Source organism: Penaeus chinensis, chromosome 37, assembly GCF_019202785.1.
Source record: "Penaeus chinensis breed Huanghai No. 1 chromosome 37, ASM1920278v2, whole genome shotgun sequence".
Classification (NCBI taxonomy): domain Eukaryota; kingdom Metazoa; phylum Arthropoda; class Malacostraca; order Decapoda; family Penaeidae; genus Penaeus; species Penaeus chinensis.
This window is the reverse complement of record NC_061855.1, coordinates 23,690,560-23,710,559: the sequence shown is the minus strand read 5'-3', so window position 1 is coordinate 23,710,559 and position 20,000 is coordinate 23,690,560. Positions and strand designations below refer to the sequence as shown.

Genomic DNA, 20,000 nt, shown 5'->3' with positions numbered 1-20,000 from the left:
CGGCATCTAGGGGTGTCTCGTAGAGGGAAGATGGAGCTTGAGGGGGCTCGTAGTTGTACTGAGGCGCCGCCACAATCAGACCCACCATCGCCGCTAGAACAACAATCTGGAAATGGCATTAGATTCCGATTTATTCACCGCCGAGAGAAAAGTCATATGTTTTGATTCTATACAGTAATTCACTTCCAATGTACGTATATGATATATATATATAATTTTTAATAAAGAATCAAATTCATAAATGGATCATATTTCATTCGTGAAAAGGAACAGACAATTTTCTGGAATAAATTGTCGTAATATGTCCAAGTGACGCACCTTGGCTGCCATGTTGTTAACAAGAGGAATGCGATCACACTGATGTCTTCTCGGAGCGAAGAACGATTATATACGCGCATGGATAGGTTGGGGGGGGGGGGAGCACCGCACCCAAGGCTCCGTGTCTTTGAGGGATCAGACGGAAGAACATGTCAAAACATCATAAATGGGTCTAACAGTAAAACTGCTATGTTCTTTCAGCTTTTCTTGAAGAATTCTCTCTCGGTGTACGAAATGTTTTTTTCCTGATATTGCAATTATTAGTGATGAACAAACTAATATGTGAGGAAACTATTTTTGGCATATACAACACACACACGCACACACATCTAAGTATGTATATCTTTCTCTCTCTCTCTTTCTCTCTCTCTCTATCTCTCTCCCTCTCTCTCTTTATATATACATACATACACACACACACACACATATATATATATATATATATATATATATATATATAGATATATATATACGTATGTATGCGTGTGTGTGCATACATGTAATATATGCATGAATGCATTTATAAGATATTAATCAAAGGGTAAAGTAATTTTATATTAACTTTTAACAAATAACACGAGTTCTCTCTACTAACAATGAAGAAAAGTAATGCTAATGTCAGCGGTTAGTGTGCATATAGATTATTGATTAGGCGTTGGAAGAAAGGAGAACGTTGAGTACAGGAAAGATTTTCTGGCAGTATATTCTGTAACAATTACACTTCATCACGTTCCAGTTAATGCATTTTCCTGCACCCGTGACGTCAGATGTAAACAAAGATGGCGAGGTCCCGCTGACGCTAACACGTAACTGTTATAGTTACCAGGAACAAGACAGTGGATAAGAAAGGAATGCAATGCAGAAACGGTTGTCGCAAAAGAAAAAAGAAAAAAATCAAGCACAGAAATGTGCTTAGGGTTCAACTCTTGACAGAGAAACGCGTTTTTTTTTTTTTTTTTTTTTTTTTTTTTGCCTGATTGTGTGTCTGTTCTTTATATAGAAATAAGTTCAGTATCGGAATCGCACCCATAGAAAATGCTTTGTAACGGACAACTCGTACACAAACCAGAGTGTTAAATACTTTCAAAGTCTAATCAAACTGCATTCAGTGCCGTGGCCAGAGTCAAATGAGTGGTGGTCACTGTAAGAATTGTTTTCATTACGGATAAGTAACAGGAAGGTAATCAGGTAATCCTAGATATTTCTGGTAGATTTCTTTTCATTCTTCTCATTCGTAGAATTAAAATATTCATACTGTGCAAAACTGGGAGAGTTCACAGCATTGTCTACATTTCTGCACATACGCACAAGCAACCAAATAATTGTGTGTGCCTTGCATAAGTTTGTAATCAAAACCAGATCAAATATATGAAACCATATTTTAGCACAAACTCAAACAGCAGACATCAAAAAAAAATTGAATGATCTTTCTTGGTTTATGTTTGCAATGACCACTAATTTGTTTGTCTGTTTGATATATGTATCACCTTATTCCATATATGCATTGAGTGGTCACCATATAGATAAACAGGTAAGAAGAGAGGTCGATGCCCAGAAAAAGAAGGGAAGAGATGTTTAAATTTAAAAAAATGCTTGTCCATGTCTGTGTACGTACACTTGTATGTATCTAAGTGTGGGTGTACGTACATATATATGTGATTGTGTATTTGTATACGCATTATATTAGTATATATGCATTTATATGCAATATCTATCTATGACATACATTGTTCTAATATTGTTTTTTTTAGAATATCGGCCTTGTCGATAATATCATTACTACCAATAATAATAATTTTAGCAGCTATTGAGTTGATTTATGTATTTTTTCTGAATTATGATACCATAGGAAACTGAAAACTAATCTGGGTAAATGAAAGTATTTTATTTAAGTAGACACTCCTCAAATGACATAAGATGAATGAGGACGCAACATGAGAAAAATACATAGATGATTTATGACAGAAGGAAGGGCGGAAGTGAGCGTTCAGTCGAGGCGCTTTACTTCTCGTAGGTGACCTCAGCGTTGAAGCCGTCGCCGTTGTCGTAGAATTTGACCACCTGCGGGAGATGCAGTGAATTTTATGTAATCGCTTATTCAGTATCACCAATTGTTTCCATACATTTGTATCTAGCAGGCGGAGATATTATATTCGTGATATTATAATGTGATATAGTGAACTATCCCAAGAGACTAACCTGAGTGCGGCCGTCGGGGAGGAGGACGCGGTACTCGCCCTGGGTCGTCTGGCCGTCGCTGTTCTCCACGTGGCTGAAGGCGTTGCCGCTGTCACCGTCCTCGACGCCCCACGTGAAGTCGTACGGCATTCCTTGCATCGGCTGAGAATGGAACACGAGTTGCACCGATAAGTTACTGTGCCAGTCGTTTAAATTTATTATATTTTATATTCTCTAAAGGAACCTTACATATTCCACATAGCATGTTACGGGTCGTACCGGGCTGACAACTGCAGGGACGAGGTTCTGAGGTTCGGCATCCAGGGGCGTCTCGTAGAGGGAAGAGGGCGCTTGAGGGGGCTCGTAGTTGTACTGAGGCGCAGCCACAATCAGACCCACCATCGCCGCTAGGAGAACAATCTGGAAATAGCATCAGTTTCAATTCATTACCCGACAAAGAAACGTCGTATTCTTGAAATATAAACTAAGTCGCTTCCAATGTACACATCTGTTTTTGTTTAATGAAAAGACAAAATCAGACTGCTATGTATTCCTGAAAATTAAGAGAAATTTCCTCCCAGGCTTTGAATTTACTTTTCACGAGAAACGCATTGTCTTGAAATAACTCCACGTCATTTTATTTTAGATGAAAAGTCGATAATCTTTATTACTGTCCAAAGTAAGTACTGCTACCATAGCTGCTTCGTTAAATGTAAGAGAAACCTCTTAAAGCTAACTGTTGTAACATGTCCCAGTGACGCACCTTGGCTGCCATGTTGTTAACAAGAGGAATACGATCACACTGAGGTCTTCACGGAGAGAGGAACGCTTATATACGCTCATGGACACGGGGGCGGGGGTAACCATCGCGGCCTAAGGCTCCGTGTCCTTGTGGGACCAGTCAGAGGAACATGACACAACATCATTAATTGGACGTTACGGTAAGGTTGCAATGTTCTTTCCAGCTCTTATGATTTGTTTTCCCCTAAATACTTGGTGTAGGAAATTGGATTACATATTCTTTTATTGTAATCATTGATGGAAACTAGATGCAAAGTGACAAGATTCCTTCCACCACACATATCAGTGAGGGTTAACTTCCATGTCATACCCTAGCATTTTGGGGGGTTGGTTTTCTTGAATCCTAAATCGATGCTTTGATATTCAACATATTTTAGATCTTTGTCATTAGGTTTATAAATGGCTCCTCCGATATGTGACCTATATATACATATATATATGTATATAAATATGAATATATATATATATATATATATATATATATATATTCAGACATTATAAACACACACACACATATATATATATACATATATGTTTGTGTGCGTATGTATGTATATAAAGGTGTATGTGTATGTAAATATATATATATATGTGTGTGTGTGTGTGTTTATGTATGTATGTATATATGTATATGAATAAATATATATATGTGTGTGTGTGTGTGTGTGTGTAGGCATATATATATTTGTGTGTGTGTTTATACGCACACACACATAAATAAATAAATATATATATATATATGTATATGTATGTGTGTGTGTATATGCATATATATGATATGTATACGTATATATGCTATATATATAGAGAGAGATATAAGTGTATGTGTGTACATATATAGTATATGTATATACATATACATACGTGTGTGTGTGTGTGCTTATATATGTATATATCTTTTAATTTCTCTATTTTTTTTTTATTTACGTGAGTAAGTACGTGTGTTTGTAATCCATTTAACAGCAAGAATGACAAGTGTTCCATGACTTTTCACGCATGAATTACTCTTTTGTCAAATTATGACACATTAAATTCAACGACATGGCAACGGTCATTGAGTTGTACTTAAATCAAATATTCACAATACTGATACTCAGCAGAAGATAGCGAGAGAATCGGAAGTAGACACGAGGGTCGCTGTGAGTTTCCTAAGTATTCATAGAGACGTCTTCTGTCAATGTTTTTTATTATCATTTCCAAAAAAAAATGGAGGTATCGACAGTGAAAAAACGTAGAGGAAATCACTTCATTTTGTATTTGTGCAAACATACACAAGCAACAATAACTTTCCTATTTGTCTGTGAAACAAAAGAATGCTTGAATAAGAAACTGTATTTTATTCAAGCACACAAATCTAACATGACAAAACAGATGAATGAGAACGTAACATAAAAATACATATATGATTAATGACAGAAGGGCGGAAGTGAGCGTTCGATCGAGGCGCTTTACTTCTTGTAGGTGACTTCAGCGTTGAAGCCGTCGCCGTTGTCGTAGAATTTGACCACCTGCGGGAGATACAGAGAATATCATTTAATTGCCGACGTCTTTCAGTTAATTTGGGTCTAGTAAACAACGGGAATAGAGACTGTGCTTTACAATGAAAATACCAACAGTCTACTAGGATTCTTCTCCTCTAACTACGAAGAACAACAGTAAAAAAGGACCGACCTCCTTATTCAAGGCAAAGAGAAACTGACCTGAGTTCGTACGTAGGGAAGAAGGACGCGGTACTCGCCCTGGGTCGTCTGCCCATTGCTGTTCTCCACGTGACTCGACGCCCCACGTGAAGTATTACGGCATTCCTTACATCGGCTGAGAACGGAACACAAGTTGCACCAGTAAGTTACAGTGTCAGTCGTTTAATTTACCATGTTTTCTATTATTTAAAAAAGCCTTACATATTTCCCATTGCATGTCCCAGGTCATACCGGGCTTACAACTGCAGGGACGAGGTTCTGAGGTTCGGCGACCAGGGGCGTCTCGTAGAGGGAAGAGGGCGCTTGAGGGGGCTCGTAGTTGTACTGAGGCGCAGCCGCAATGAGGTCCACCACCAGAAGGCTTCAGAGACATTGTAAGCCTCACAGGTAATTCTTGAGATTTCTTGTGGATTTCTTTTTCATTCTCCTCATCCGCAAAATAATTGTAAAAATTACCCTGTGGAAAAGTGGGAGAGATCACACCATTATCCATATTTCTGCATACTTGCACAGACAACACAATAGTCGAGTGCGTTGGTGTGTGCCTTGCATTCGATTATGATCAAAATTAGATCAAATACATTAATCATATTCGTCAGTTTTTTTGTTTTGTTTTGTTTTTTTGTCTTTTTTACATTATTTGTTATTAAAACACTCCTGTGCACAGTCTCAAAAATATATATCCAAAAATGTTAAATGATTTTCCTTTGGTTTATGTTCGCAATGAACACTGATTTGTTTGTCCATTTGTTTGATATATGTATGACTTTATTCCATTATACATAGAGTAGTCAGCATTTTGATAAACCGATAAGTAGAGAGGACGATGGGTTGAAAGAGGAAGAAATGTGTAACAATATCAGTAAATAAATGCTTACTCATATCTATGTAGGTACGTATTTATGTATGTGCGTGTGGGTGGGTGTAAATACATGTGTGTCTTTGTCTGCGCATTTGCATACGTATATGCATGTATATGTAACATCGATATGACATATACATTATTTTGCCAATAGCTTTAGAATATCAGCAATGTCGATATTATCGTTACTACACATAGTAATAAGCTTTTAAGTAAAGTATCTATTTTTTTTTTTTTTTTCTGAAAAGCAATATATATAGGAAACAGAAAACTAGTTTTGATAAATGAAACTGTATTTTTTTCAAGTACACATGACATCAGATGAATGAGATCGTAACATGAGAAAAATGCATAGATGATTTATGACAGCAGGTAGGGCGGAAGTGAGCGTTCAGTCGAGGCGCTTTACTTCTTGTAGGTGACCTCAGCGTTGAAGCCGTCGCCGTTGTCGTAGAATTTGACCACCTGCGGGAGATACAGTGAATTTTAATAAATTTGCCTGTTCATTTACACTAATTGTTTCCATACATTTATATCTAAACGTAGGAGAAAATTGAGAAAGATCTTTGCGTCTACTACTTTTTTTCTTTTTTTTTTCTATTATATGTACAAAAATATACTGAGTCATGTCACTTCAAGGCGAAGAGAAACTGACCTGTGTCCGTCCGTCGGGAAGAAGGACGCGGTACTCGCCCTGGGTCGTCTGGCCGTCGCTGTTCTCCACGTGGCTGAAGGCGTTGCCGCTGTCGCCGTCCTCGACGCCCCACGTGAAGTCGTAAGGCATTCCTTGCATCGGCTGAGAACAGAACACGAGTTGCACCGATAAGTTACTGTGCCAATCATCTAAATGATCATTTTTTGTCTATTCTTAAATTAAACCTTATATATTAACCATTGCATGTTACAGGTCGTACCGGGCTAACAACTGCAGGGACGAGGTTCTGAGGTTCGGCATCCAGGGGCGTCTCGTAGAGGGAAGAAGGCGCTTGAGGGGGCTCGTAGTTGTACTGAGGCGCCGCCGCAATCAGGCCCACCATCGCCGCTAGGATAATAATCTGGAAATATTGGATTGATTCACCGCCGAGAAAAAAGTCGTATGTTTTAATTCTATACAGTAATTCACTTCACTTCCAATGTATTTTTAATAAAGAATCAAATTCATAAATGAATCCAATTTCGTTCGTGATAAGGAACAGACAATTTTCTAGGAGTGAATTGTCGTAATATGTCCACGTGACGCACCTTGGCTGCCATGTTGTTAACAAGAGGAATGCGATCACACTGATGTCTTCTCGGAGCGAAGAACGCTTATATACGCGCATGGATAGGTTGGGGGGGGGGAGCACCGCACCCAAGGCTCCGTGTCCTTGAGGGATCAGACGGAAGAACATGTCAAAACATCATAAATGGGTCTAACACTAAAACTGCTATGTTCTTTCAGCTTTTCTTGAAGAATTCTCTCTCGGTGTACGAAATGTTTTTTTCCTGATATTGCAATTATTAGTGATGAACAAACTAATATGTGAGGAAACTATTTTTGGCATATACAACACACACACGCACACACATCTAAGTATGTATATCTTTCTCTCTCTCTCTTTCTCTCTCTCTCTATCTCTCTCTCTCTCTCTTTATATATACATACATACACACACACACACACACATATATATATATATATATATATATATATATATATACGTATGTATGCGTGTGTGTGCATACATGTAATATATGCATGAATGCATTTATAAGATATTAATCAAAGGGTAAAGTAATTTTATATTAACTTTTAACAAATAACACGAGTTCTCTCTACTAACAATGAAGAAAAGTAATGCTAATGTCAGCGGTTAGTGTGCATATAGATTATTGATTAGGCGTTGGAAGAAAGGAGAACGTTGAGTACAGGAAAGATTTTCTGGCAGTATATTCTGTAACAATTACACTTCATCACGTTCCAGTTAATGCATTTTCCTGCACCCGTGACGTCAGATGTAAACAAAGATGGCGAGGTCCCGCTGACGGTAACACGTAACTGTTATAGTTACCAGGAACAAGACAGTGGATAAGAAAGGAATGCAATGCAGAAACGGTTGTCGCAAAAAAAAAAAAAAAAAAAAAAAATCAAGAACAGAAATGTGCTTAGGGTTCAACTCTTGACAGAGAAACGCGTTTTTTTTTTTTTTTTTTTTTTTTTTTTGTTTTTTTTTGCCTGATTGTGTTTCTGTTCTTTATATAGAAATAAGTTCAGTATCGGAATCGCACCCATAGAAAATGTTTTGTAACGGACAACTCGTACACAAACCATAGTGTTAAATACTTTCAAAGTCTAATCAAACTGCATTCAGTGCCGTGGCCAGAGTCAAATGAGTGGTGGTCACTGTAAGAATTGTTTTCATTACTGATAAGTAACAGGAAGGTAATCAGGTAATCCTTGATATTTCTGGTAGATTTCTTTTCATTCTTCTCATTCGTAGAATTAAAATATTCATACTGTGCAAAACTGGGAGAGTTCACAGCATTGTCTACATTTCTGCACATACGCACAAGCAACCAAATAATTGTGTGTGCCTTGCATAAGTTTGTAATCAAAACCAGATCAAATATATGAAACCATATTTTAGCACAAACTCAAACAGCAGACATCAAAAAAAAATTGAATGATCTTTCTTGGTTTATGTTTGCAATGACCACTAATTTGTTTGTCTGTTTGATATATGTATCACCTTATTCCATATATGCATTGAGTGGTCACCATATAGATAAACAGGTAAGAAGAGAGGTCGATGCCCAGAAAAAGAAGGGAAGAGATGTTTAAATTTTAAAAAATGCTTGTCCATGTCTGTGTACGTACACTTGTATGTATCTAAGTGTGGGTGTACGTACATATATATGTGATTGTGTATTTGTATATGCATTATATTAGTATATATGCATTTATATGCAATATCTATCTATGACATACATTGTTCTAATATTGTTTTTTTAGAATATCGGCCTTGTCGATAATATCATTACTACTAATAATAATGATTTTAGCAGCTATTGAGTTAATGTATGGATTTTTTCTGAATTATGATATCATAGGAAACAGAAAACTAATTTTGGTAAATGAAAGTGTATTCTATTTAAGTAGACAATCCTCAAATGACATTAGATGAATGAGAACGCAACATGAGTAAAATGCATAGATGATTTATGACAGAAGGAAGAGCGGAAGTGAGCGTTCAGTGGAGGCGCTTTACTTCTCGTAGGTGACCTCAGCGTTGAAGCCGTCGCCGTTGTCGTAGAATTTGACCACCTGCGGGAGATGCAGTGAATTTTATGTAATCGCTTATCCAGTATCACCAATTGTTTCCATACATTTGTATCTAGCAGGCGGAGAAAGTATATTCGTGATATAATGTGATATAGTGAACTATCCCAAGAGACTAACCTGAGTGCGGCCGTCGGGGAGGAGGACGCGGTACTCGCCCTGGGTCGTCTGGCCGTCGCTGTTCTCCACGTGGCTGAAGGCGTTGCCGCTGTCACCGTCCTCGACGCCCCACGTGAAGTCGTACGGCATTCCTTGCATCGGCTGAGAATGGAACACGAGTTGCACCGATAAGTTACTGTGCCAGTCGTTTAAATTTATTATATTTTATATTCTCTAAAGGAACCTTACATATTCCACATAGCATGTTACGGGTCGTACCGGGCTGACAACTGCAGGGACGAGGTTCTGAGGTTCGGCATCCAGGGGCGTCTCGTAGAGGGAAGAGGGCGCTTGAGGGGGCTCGTAGTTGTACTGAGGCGCAGCCACAATCAGACCCACCATCGCCGCTAGGAGAACAATCTGGAAATAGCATCAGTTTCAGTTCATTACCCGACAAAGAACCATCGTATTCTTGCAATATAAACTATGTCGCTTCCAATGTACACATCTGTTTTTGTTTAATGAAAAGACAAAATCAGACTGCTATGTATTTTTGATAATTAAGAGAAATTTCCTCCCAGGCTATGAAATTACTTTTCACGAACATATTATCTTGAAATAACTTCACGTCATTTTATTTTAGATGAAAAGTCGATAATCTATATTACTGTCCAAAATAAGGACTGCTACCATAGCTGCTTCGTTAAATGTAAGAGAAACCTTCTCTTAAAGCTAACTGTTGTAACATGTCCCAGTGACGCACCTTGGCTGCCATGTTGTTAACAAGAGGAATACGATCACACTGAGGTCTTCACGGAGAGAGGAACGCTTATATACGCTCATGGACACGGGGGCGGGGGTAACCATCGCGGCCTAAGGCTCCGTGTCCTTGTGGGACCAGTCAGAGGAACATGACACAACATCATTAATTGGACGTTACGGTAAGGTTGCAATGTTCTTTCCAGCTCTTCCCCTAAATACTTGGTGTAGGAAATTGGATTACATATTTTTATTGTAATCATTGATGGAAACTAGATGCAAAGTGACAAGATTCCTTCCACCACACATATCAGTGAGGGTTAACTTCCATGTCATACCCTAGCATTTTGGGGGGTTGGTTTTCTTGAATCCTAAATCGATGCTTTGATATTCAACATATTTTAGATCTTTGTCATTAGGTTTATAAATGGCTCCTCCGATATGTGACCTATATATACATATATATATGTATATAAATATGAATATATATATATATTCAGACATTATAAACACACACACACATATATATATACATATATGTTTGTGTGCGTATGTATGTATATAAAGGTGTATGTGTATGTAAATATATATATATATATGTGTGTGTGTGTGTGTGTTTATGTATGTATGTATATATGTATATGAATAAATATATATGTGTGTGTGTGTGTGTGTGTAGGCATATATATATTTGTGTGTGTGTTTATACGCACACACACATAAATAAATATATATATATATATATATATATATATATATATATATATATATATATATGTATATGTATGTGTGTGTGTGTATATGCATATATATGATATGTATACGTATATATGCTATATATAGAGAGAGAGATATAAGTGTATGTGTGTACATATATAGTATATGTATATACATATACATACGTGTGTGTGTGTGTGCTTATATATGTATATATCTTTTAATTTCTCTATTTTTTTTTTTATTTACGTGAGTAAGTACGTGTGTTTGTAATCCATTTAACAGCAAGAATGACAAGTGTTCCATGACTTTTCACGCATGAATTACTCTTTTGTCAAATTATGACACATTAAATTCAACGACATGGCAACGGTCATTGAGTTGTACTTAAATCAAATATTCACAATACTGATACTCAGCAGAAGATAGCGAGAGAATCGGAAGTAGACACGAGGGTCGCTGTGAGTTTCCTAAGTATTCATAGAGACGTCTTCTGTCCATGTTTTTATTATCATTTCCAAAAAAAATGGAGGTATCGACAGTGAAAAAACGTAGAGGAAATCACTTCATTTTGTATTTGTGCAAACATACACAAGCAACAATAACTTTCCTATTTGTCTGTGAAACAAAAGAATGCTTGAATAAGAAACTGTATTTTATTCAAGCAGACAAATCTAACATGACAAAACAGATGAATGAGAACGTAACATAAAAATACATATATGATTAATGACAGAAGGGCGGAAGTGAGCGTTCGATCGAGGCGCTTTACTTCTTGTAGGTGACTTCAGCGTTGAAGCCGTCGCCGTTGTCGTAGAATTTGACCACCTGCGGGAGATACAGAGAATATCATTTAATTGCCGACGTCTTTCAGTTAATTTGGGTCTAGTAAACAACGGGAATAGAGACTGTGCTTTACAATGAAAATACCAACAGTCTACTAGGATTCTTCTCCTCTAACTACGAAGAACAACAGTAAAAAAGGACCGACCTCCTTATTCAAGGCAAAGAGAAACTGACCTGAGTTCGTACGTAGGGAAGAAGGACGCGGTACTCGCCCTGGGTCGTCTGCCCATTGCTGTTCTCCACGTGACTCGACGCCCCACGTGAAGTAGTACGGCATTCCTTACATCGGCTGAGAACGGAACACAAGTTGCACCAGTAAGTTACAGTGTCAGTCGTTTAATTTACCATGTTTTCTATTATTTAAAAAAGCCTTACATATTTCCCATTGCATGTCCCAGGTCATACCGGGCTTACAACTGCAGGGACGAGGTTCTGAGGTTCGGCGACCAGGGGCGTCTCGTAGAGGGAAGAGGGCGCTTGAGGGGGCTCGTAGTTGTACTGAGGCGCAGCCGCAATGAGGTCCACCACCAGAAGGCTTCAGAGACATTGTAAGCCTCACAGGTAATTCTTGAGATTTCTTGTGGATTTCTTTTTCATTCTCCTCATCCGCAAAAGAATTGTAAGAATTACCCTGTGGAAAAGTGGGAGAGATCACACCATTATCCATATTTCTGCATACTTGCACAGACAACACAATGGTCGAGTGCGTTGGTGTGTGCCTTGCATTCGATTATGATCAAAATTAGATCAAATACATTAATCATATTCGTCATTTTATTTTTTTATTTTTTTTTTTTTGTCTTTTTTACATTAATTGTTATTAAAACACTCCTGTGCACAGTCTCAAAAATATATATCCAAAAATGTTAAATGATTTTCCTTTGGTTTATGTTCGCAATGAACACTGATTGGTTTGTCCATTTGTCTGATATATGTATCAATTTCTTCCATTATGCATAGAGTAGTCAGCATTTTGATAAACCGATAAGTAGAGAGGACGATGGGTTGAAAGAGTAAGAAATGTGTAACAATATCAGTAAATAAATGCTTACCTCTATGTACGTACGTATTTATGTATGTGCGTGTGGGTGTGGGTGGGTGTACACTGTACATACATGTGTGTCTGTGTCTGCGCATTTGCAAACGTATATGCATGTATATGTAACATCGATATGACATATACATTATTTTGCTAATAGCTTTAGAATATCAGCAATGTCGATATTATCGTTACTACACATAGTAATAAGCTTTTGAGTAAAGTATCTATTTTATATTTTTTTCTGAAAAGCAATACATATAGGAAACAGAAAACTAGTTTTGATAAATGAAACTGTATTTTTTTCAAGTAGGGAAACCTCACATGACATCAGATGAATGAGATCGTAACATGAGAATAATACATAGATGATTTATGACAGAAGGAAGGGCGGAAGTGAGCGTTCAGTCGAGGCGCTTTACTTCTCGTAGGTGACCTCAGCGTTGAAGCCGTCGCCGTTGTCGTAGAATTTGACCACCTGCGGGAGATACAGTGAATTTTAATAAATTTGCCTGTTCATTTACACTAATTGTTTCCATACAATTAGTTTCTATTATATGTACAAAAATATACTGAGTCATGTCACTTCAAGGCGAAGAGAAACTGACCTGTGTCCGTCCGTCGGGAAGAAGGACGCGGTACTCGCCCTGGGTCGTCTGGCCGTCGCTGTTCTCCACGTGGCTGAAGGCGTTGCCGCTGTCGCCGTCCTCGACGCCCCACGTGAAGTCGTAAGGCATTCCTTGCATCGGCTGAGAACAGAACACGAGTTGCACTAATAAGTTACTGTGCCAATCATCTAAATGATCATTTTTTGTCTATTCTTAAATGAAACCTTATATATTAACCATTGCATGTTACAGGTCGTACCGGGCTAACAACTGCAGGGACGAGGTTCTGAGGTTCGGCATCCAGGGGCGTGTCGTAGAGGGAAGAGGGCGCTTGAGGGGGCTCGTAGTTGTACTGAGGCGCCGCCGCAATCAGGCCCACCATCGCCGCTAGAACAACAATCTGGAAATGGCATTAGATTCCGATTTATTCACCGCCGAGAAAAAAGTCGTATGTTTTAATTCTATACAGTAATTCACTTCACTTCCAATGTATTTTTAATAAAGAATCAAATTCATAAATGAATCCAATTTCGTTCGTGATAAGGAACAGACAATTTTCTAGAAGTGAATTGTCGTAATATGTCCACGTGACGCACCTTGGCTGCCATGTTGTTAACAAGAGGGATGCGATCACACTGATGTCTTCACGGAGAGAGGAACGCTTATATACGCGCATGGACAGGTGGGGGGGGGGGGGGGAGCACCGTACCTAAGGCTCCGTGTCCTTGAGGGATCAGACGGAAGAACATGTCAAAACATCCTAAATTAAACATCATATTAACAGTAAAATTGCTATGCTCTTTCCACTTTTCTTGAAGAATTCTCTCTCGGTGTACGACATTGCTTTTTTTTTTCTGATATTACAATTATTAGTGATGAACAAACTAATATGTGAGGAAACTATTTCTTCAGGTCACATTATACTTTGCTGGTGTTTCTAGGAGTTTCCTGTCCTTCCTTGAAAATTTTCTCATTAAATATAATGGTTTCTTAACATGTTTATAAGTAAGACGGATATCTTATTGCACTTGAACCTATTTTCTGCTGTCAGTGTGGTACCTTGACAGAGCCTCGTTTTTCGGGGTTAGTCTTTGATTGAAGGTTTGATGTCTTGGGGAGAACTTAACGACTTATGGGACCCTTTTCATTGCGGTTAGACTGACGGACTCCCTTGCATATACAGCATACACACACACATATAAGTATGTATAATTTTCTCTCTCTCTCTCTCTCTTTCTCGCTCTCTCTCTCCTCCCCCCCCCCCCCTCTCTCTCTCTCGCTCTCTCCCTCTCTCCCTCTCTATATATATATACATATATACATATATATATATATATATATATATATATATATATATATATACGTATGTATGTGTGTGTGTGTTTTTTTTTTTTTTTTTTTTTTTTTTTTTTGCCTGATTGCGTTTCTGTTCTTTATGAAGAAATAAGTACAGTATCGGAATTGGACCCATAGAAAATGCTTTGTAACGGACAACCCATACACAAACCAGAGTGTTAAACACTTTCAAAGTCTAATCAGTGCCGTGGCCAGAGTCAGATGAGTGGTGGTCACTATAAGAATTGTTTTCTTTACTGATAAGTAACAGAGGAAGGTAGCGAGAGGACAGAAGGCTTCAGAGACACTGTAATCCTCCCAGGTAATCCTAGAGTTTTCTGGTAGATCTCATTCGTAAAATAATTAAAATCATCATACTGTGCAAAACAGGAAGAGTTCACTGCATTGTCTACTTTTCTGCACAAATGCACAACATGCACAATCAACAAAATAATTATTTGCGTTTGTGTGTGCCATGCATATGATTGTAATCAAAACCAGATCTAATATATGAAACCATATTCATCCAAAAATGTTAAATGATCTTTCTTAGTTTCTGTTTGCAATGACCACTAATGTGTTTGTCTGTTTGTTTGATATATGTATCACCTTATTCCATGTATGTATAGAGTGGTCACCATTTAGATAAACAGGTAAGAAGAGAGGTCGATGCCCAGAAAAAGAAGGGAAAAGATGTTTAGAATAAAAAAAATTAAAAATGCTTGTCCATGTCTGTACTTACATTTGTATGTATCTAAGTGTGGGTGTACGTATATATATATGTGATTGTGTATTTGTATACGCATTATATTAGTATATATGCATTTATATGCAATATCGATCTATGACATTTACATTATTCTCCTATTGTTGTTTAGAATATCGGCCTTGTCGATATTATCATTACTACCAATAATAATAATTTTAGCAGCTATTGAGTTAATGTATGTATTTTTTCTGAATTATGATACCACAGGAAACAGAAAACTAATCTTGGTAAATGAAGGTGTATTTTATTTAAGTAGATAAACTTCATATGACATTAGATGAATGAGAACGCAACATGAGAAAAATACATAGATGATTTATGACAGAAGGAAGGGAGGAAGTGAGCGTTCAGTCGAGGCGCTTTACTTCTCGTAGGTGACCTCAGCGTTGAAGCCGTCGCCGTTGTCGTAGAATTTGACCACCTGCAGGAGATACAGTGACTTTTAATAAATTTGCCTGTTCATTTGCACTAATTGTTTCCATACATTTATATCTAAACGTAGGAGAAAATGTAGAAAAATTGACGAAAAATACGTCTACTATTTTTTTCTATTATTTGTACAAAAGTCTTATACTGAGTCATGTCACTTCAAGGCGAAAAGAAACTGACCTGAGTCCGTCCGTCGGGAAGAAGGACGCGGTACTCGCCCTGGGTCGTCTGGCCATCGCTGTTCTCCACGTGGCTGAAGGCGTTGCCGCTGTCACCGTCCTCGACGCCCCACGTGAAGTCGTACGGCATTCCTTGCATCGGCTGAGAACGGAACACGAGTTGCACCAATAAGTTACTGTACCAGTCGTTTAATTTATTATATTTTCTATTCTTTAAAGAAACTTTACATATTCCACATTGCATGTCATGGGTCATACCGGGCTGACAACTGCAGGGACGAGGTTCTGAGGTTCGGCATCCAGGGGCGTCTCGTAGAGAGAAGAGGGCGCTTGAGGGGGCTCATAGTTGTACTGAGGCGCCGCCACAATCAGACCCACCATCGCCGCTAGGACAACAATCTGGAAATAATATTATATTCCAATTCATTCCCATTCAGAGAAGTGTATGTTTTAATACTGTAAAGTAATTCACTTTCAATTTATGTATATAACTTTATTTTTTTTAATATTTAAAAATGAAAAATCGAATTCATAAATGGATCACATTTCCTTCATGAAAAGTAACAGGTAATTTTCTCTCTGAAACGAAATTGTCCTAGTAACGCACCTTGGCTGCCATGTTGTTAACAAGAGAAATGAGATCACACTGATGTCTTCTTGGAGAGAGGAACGCTTATATACGCGCATGGATACGGGGAAGGGGGTGTTAACCACCGCGGCCTTAGGCTCTGTGTCCTTGTGGGGTCATATGGAAGAACACGTCGTATATCATAAATTGGTGGTTACGGTAAATTTGCAATGACCTTTCCGATTTTCTTGACGAATTCTTTCTCGGTGTATGAAATTACTTTTTTTTTTTTCTTAAGGGGGGGGGGAGGCATCTTATTGCAATTATTATTGTTGAAAACCAATATGTGAGGAAACTATTTTTCAGGTCTTTATATGACGCGCCTTCTCGGAGCTGTCTTGGAAATTATTTCACCTCATCTACGGATTTTTAGTATACATTTTGACCTGTTCCAGGATTAATTTCCGATTGTCCTGTTTCTTAAGAACATATCCGGGAGTTTCCTGTCCTTCTTTAAAGTTATTTAATATACTGGTTTCTTATTCTGTCTATTAATGAAACGGATATCTCTCTGCACTTCAACCTATTCTTTGCTGTCAATCTGGTACCTTGACATTTCCCAGAACCTCGTTTTTTCTGGGTTGGTGTTCTTGACTCGTTGATTGAAAGGTGATGTCTTGGAGAGTTATTAATGACTTCTGGAACCCTTTTCATTGGAGTTGCGCTTAATCCCTACCCATAATGATTTTGAGCTACCCCACTCCCCGGCATATACAATGCACACACATAAGTATGCATATCTTTATCTATTTTTTTCTCTATCTCTATATGTTTGTGTACGCATGTATGTTTGCGTGCATACATATAATAAATTCTTTCTATAAATTATGAAGAAAATGAATGTCAAGTTTAGCGGTTAGTGTGCATAGAAAGTATTGATTAGGCGTTGGAAGAAATTAGAAAGTTGAGTAAACAGCAAAGATTTTTCGGCAGTATATTCTGTAAGAATTACACTTCATCACACATTACAGTTAATGCATTTTCCTTGACCCGTGGCGTAAGCTGTAAACAAAGATGGCGAGGTCCCGTTGATGGTAAAACTGTGTCATGACTATTATACTTACCAGGAACAAGTAAATCAATTGATGAGATAATATTTGCAACGTAATGCAATAATGGCTGTCGCAATAGTTCAGGGAATAGAAATGTGCTTAGGGTTCATCATGTTTTTGCCTGTTTGCGTTTCTGTTCTTTATACAGAAATAAGTATCAGATTCGCACTCATAGAAAATGCTTTGTAACGTACAACTCGGACACAAAACAGTGTAAAACATTTTCAAATTCTGACTAAACTGTATTCAGTGCAATGGTTACTGTAAGAGTTGTTTTCGTTACTGACAGGCAGCAGAGGTAGGCAGGCGAGGGGATAGAAGGTTTCAGAGACATTGTGGATTTATTTTTCATTTGTTCTCATCCTCAGACGAATTAAAATTATTATACTGCAGAAAAGTGGGAGAGAACATTCCGTTGTCTACATTTCTGCGCACATGCACAAGCATGCCTTGCTTGAAATAATGATCAAAACCAGATAAAAGATATGACACATTCATCCAAAACTTTTTCTTTATCTGTGATTTAAACATTCGAGCTTACACGGACTCGAATAATGGACATCCAAATATGGTTTGTGTTTGCAATGACCACTAGTTTGTTTGTCTATTTGCCTTATATATGCATAACCTTATTTCATTTATGGAAAGAGTGGCCACCAAACAGATATATAAGTAGCGAGGTCGATTGGTAGAAAGAGAAAGAAAGAGATGTGTATCATATGTGTGTCTATTTACATACACATGTACTGTATGTATCTACGTGTAGGAGTGTGTAAATATATACCTGTATTTGTGTTTGTGTGCACTTGTGAACATGTCTTATATATGAACACGTGCATATATAAAGATAAATAGATATATAGATATAAATATATATATAATATCCATCTATCACGTGCATTATTAAGTTGTTGTTTTTTTAGAATATCGCAAATATCGATATTACCGTTAAATTGTAATCACCATGTTGAATTATATTTGTGTATTTTTTTCTAATTAACAACATCCATCGCAGGAAACATAAAACTAATTTTGGCAAATGAAACTATTTTATTCGAAAAGAGAAACCTCACATGACATTAGATGAATGAAAACGCAACATGAGAAAAATACATAGATGATTTATGACAGAAGGAAGGGCGGAAGTGAGCGTTCAGTCGAGGCGCTTTACTTCTCGAAGGTGACCTCAGCGTTGAAGCCGTCGCCGTTGTCGTAGAATTTGACCACCTGCGGGAGATACAGTTACGTATGTTTCAATTCATTTGTGTCTAGTAGACAGAGAAAATAGAGACTGGGCTTTACAATGAAATACAAAGTCTGCTAAAATTGTTCTCTTCTAACTACGAAGTGCCTGGTTATTACGTTAAGTATTATATTGAGGTATGAAGAAACAAGAACTGCAGTAAAAGATGAATGAGCTCCTGATGCAAGGCAAAGAGAAACTGACCTGAGTGCGGCCGTCGGGAAGAAGGACGCGGTACTCGCCCTGGGTCGTCTGGCCGTCGCTGTTCTCCACGTGGCTGAAGGCGTTGCCGCTGTCGCCGTCCTCGACGCCCCACGTGAAGTCGTACGGCATTCCTTGCATCGGCTGAGGACGGAACACGAGTTGCACCGATAAGTTACTATGTCAGCTCTTTTAATTTGTTATTCTAGTTTTCCTTTTTAAAGAACCCTTGTATAGTTCACATAGTATGCCACAAGCCATACCGGGCTGACAACTGCAGGGACGAGGTTCTGAGGTTCGGCATCCAGGGGCGTCTCGTAGAGGGAAGAAAGCGCTTGAGGGGGCTCGTAGTTGTACTGAGGCGCCGCCACAATCAGACCCACCATCGCCGCTAGGAGAACAATCTGGAAATAGCATAGTTTTCAATTCATTCCCCGAAAGAGAAACTTCGTATTCTTCAAATATAAAGTAATTCACTTCCTTTATGTACATATGAATATCTGTTAAATAAAAAGTCAAATTCATAAATGGATTCTCGTAAAAAGAAAAACAAAAAATCGCAACATGTTCCAGTGACGCACCTTGGCTGCCATGTTGTTAACAAGAGGAATGCGATCACACTGATGTCTTCACAGAGAGAGGAACGCTTATATACGCGCATGGACATGGGGGCGGGGATAACCACCGCGGCCTAAGGCTCCGTGTCCTTGTGGGATCACACGGAGGAACATGTCAAAACATCATAAATTGGCCGTTACGGTATAACTGCACTGTTTTTTTCTCTGGATATCTATTTGATGTAAGATGTAAGTCAATATTTGTTGCTCTTATTGCAATAATCATTGAAGAAAACTGAATCCAAGCTGGCAATACTCTCTGAATAACATGGATAATGTGATGCTCAAGAGTCAAAAAAAA

The 20,000-nt window shown here is 38.1% G+C and overlaps 5 protein-coding genes across 6 annotated transcripts in view; all 5 read right to left on the bottom strand.

The window, feature by feature from the left end:
• LOC125045396 (cuticle protein 8-like) overlaps positions 1-105 on the bottom strand; it is a 791-nt gene extending 686 nt beyond the window's left edge. Inside the window, exon 1 of the mRNA XM_047642607.1 lies at positions 1-105. This exon is cut by the window's left edge and continues 35 nt beyond it. Within this exon, the coding sequence (XP_047498563.1) occupies positions 1-88 (88 nt within the window). The 5' untranslated portion in view covers positions 89-105.
• Positions 106-2,274: 2,169 nt separating this feature from the next.
• On the bottom strand, positions 2,275-2,912 carry LOC125045222 (cuticle protein 8-like). Its single transcript, XM_047642375.1, has 3 exons — positions 2,776-2,912; positions 2,518-2,658; positions 2,275-2,379 (listed from the first exon to the last, which is right to left on the bottom strand). The coding sequence occupies exons 1-3, from the start codon at positions 2,896-2,898 to the stop codon at positions 2,320-2,322; spliced, it is 324 nt and encodes a 107-aa protein (XP_047498331.1). The 5' UTR covers positions 2,899-2,912; the 3' UTR covers positions 2,275-2,319.
• A 6,098-nt stretch (positions 2,913-9,010) lies between these two features.
• LOC125045221 (cuticle protein 8-like) lies at positions 9,011-9,693 on the bottom strand. The gene is made up of 3 exons (XM_047642373.1): positions 9,557-9,693; positions 9,299-9,439; positions 9,011-9,163 (listed from the first exon to the last, which is right to left on the bottom strand). Exons 1-3 carry the CDS (start codon positions 9,677-9,679, stop codon positions 9,104-9,106), a joined length of 324 nt encoding a protein of 107 aa, XP_047498329.1. The 5' UTR covers positions 9,680-9,693; the 3' UTR covers positions 9,011-9,103.
• Positions 9,694-12,917: 3,224 nt separating this feature from the next.
• On the bottom strand, positions 12,918-13,640 carry LOC125045264 (cuticle protein 8-like). The gene is made up of 3 exons (XM_047642468.1): positions 13,506-13,640; positions 13,247-13,387; positions 12,918-13,116 (listed from the first exon to the last, which is right to left on the bottom strand). Exons 1-3 carry the CDS (start codon positions 13,626-13,628, stop codon positions 13,057-13,059), a joined length of 324 nt encoding a protein of 107 aa, XP_047498424.1. The 5' UTR covers positions 13,629-13,640; the 3' UTR covers positions 12,918-13,056.
• A 2,055-nt stretch (positions 13,641-15,695) lies between these two features.
• Positions 15,696-19,477, bottom strand: LOC125045248 (cuticle protein 8-like). 2 transcript variants are annotated; one of them, XM_047642438.1, is made up of 3 exons: positions 19,346-19,477; positions 19,086-19,226; positions 15,696-15,771 (listed from the first exon to the last, which is right to left on the bottom strand). In XM_047642438.1, exons 1-3 carry the CDS (start codon positions 19,466-19,468, stop codon positions 15,712-15,714), a joined length of 324 nt encoding a protein of 107 aa, XP_047498394.1. In that variant the 5' UTR covers positions 19,469-19,477; the 3' UTR covers positions 15,696-15,711. The 2 variants fall into 2 exon arrangements, with proteins under 2 accessions (XP_047498394.1, XP_047498393.1); XM_047642437.1 differs by lacking the exon at positions 15,696-15,771 and adding an exon at positions 18,743-18,865.
• Between the last annotated feature and the right edge of the window lie 523 nt (positions 19,478-20,000).

What these genes read in the sequence shown, in the direction of transcription:
- LOC125045248 (XM_047642438.1), bottom strand. Translation starts at nt 19,468, where the DNA reads ATGGTGGGTCTGATTGTGGCGGCGCCTCAGTACAACTACGAGCCCCCT. An exon ending in TCCCTGCAGTTGTCAGCCCG is followed by an intron (nt 19,227 to 19,345) that starts GTATGGCTTGTG and finishes TTCCGTCCTCAG; the next exon opens with CCGATGCAAGGAATGCCGTA. An exon ending in TTCCCGACGGCCGCACTCAG is followed by an intron (nt 15,772 to 19,085) that starts GTCAGTTTCTCT and finishes TATCTCCTGCAG; the next exon opens with GTGGTCAAATTCTACGACAA.
- LOC125045222 (XM_047642375.1), bottom strand. Translation starts at nt 2,898, where the DNA reads ATGGTGGGTCTGATTGTGGCTGCGCCTCAGTACAACTACGAGCCCCCT. An exon ending in TCCCTGCAGTTGTCAGCCCG is followed by an intron (nt 2,659 to 2,775) that starts GTACGACCCGTA and finishes TTCCATTCTCAG; the next exon opens with CCGATGCAAGGAATGCCGTA. An exon ending in TCCCCGACGGCCGCACTCAG is followed by an intron (nt 2,380 to 2,517) that starts GTTAGTCTCTTG and finishes CATCTCCCGCAG; the next exon opens with GTGGTCAAATTCTACGACAA.
- LOC125045264 (XM_047642468.1), bottom strand. Translation starts at nt 13,628, where the DNA reads ATGGTGGGCCTGATTGCGGCGGCGCCTCAGTACAACTACGAGCCCCCT. An exon ending in TCCCTGCAGTTGTTAGCCCG is followed by an intron (nt 13,388 to 13,505) that starts GTACGACCTGTA and finishes TTCTGTTCTCAG; the next exon opens with CCGATGCAAGGAATGCCTTA. An exon ending in TTCCCGACGGACGGACACAG is followed by an intron (nt 13,117 to 13,246) that starts GTCAGTTTCTCT and finishes TATCTCCCGCAG; the next exon opens with GTGGTCAAATTCTACGACAA.
- LOC125045221 (XM_047642373.1), bottom strand. Translation starts at nt 9,679, where the DNA reads ATGGTGGGTCTGATTGTGGCTGCGCCTCAGTACAACTACGAGCCCCCT. An exon ending in TCCCTGCAGTTGTCAGCCCG is followed by an intron (nt 9,440 to 9,556) that starts GTACGACCCGTA and finishes TTCCATTCTCAG; the next exon opens with CCGATGCAAGGAATGCCGTA. An exon ending in TCCCCGACGGCCGCACTCAG is followed by an intron (nt 9,164 to 9,298) that starts GTTAGTCTCTTG and finishes CATCTCCCGCAG; the next exon opens with GTGGTCAAATTCTACGACAA.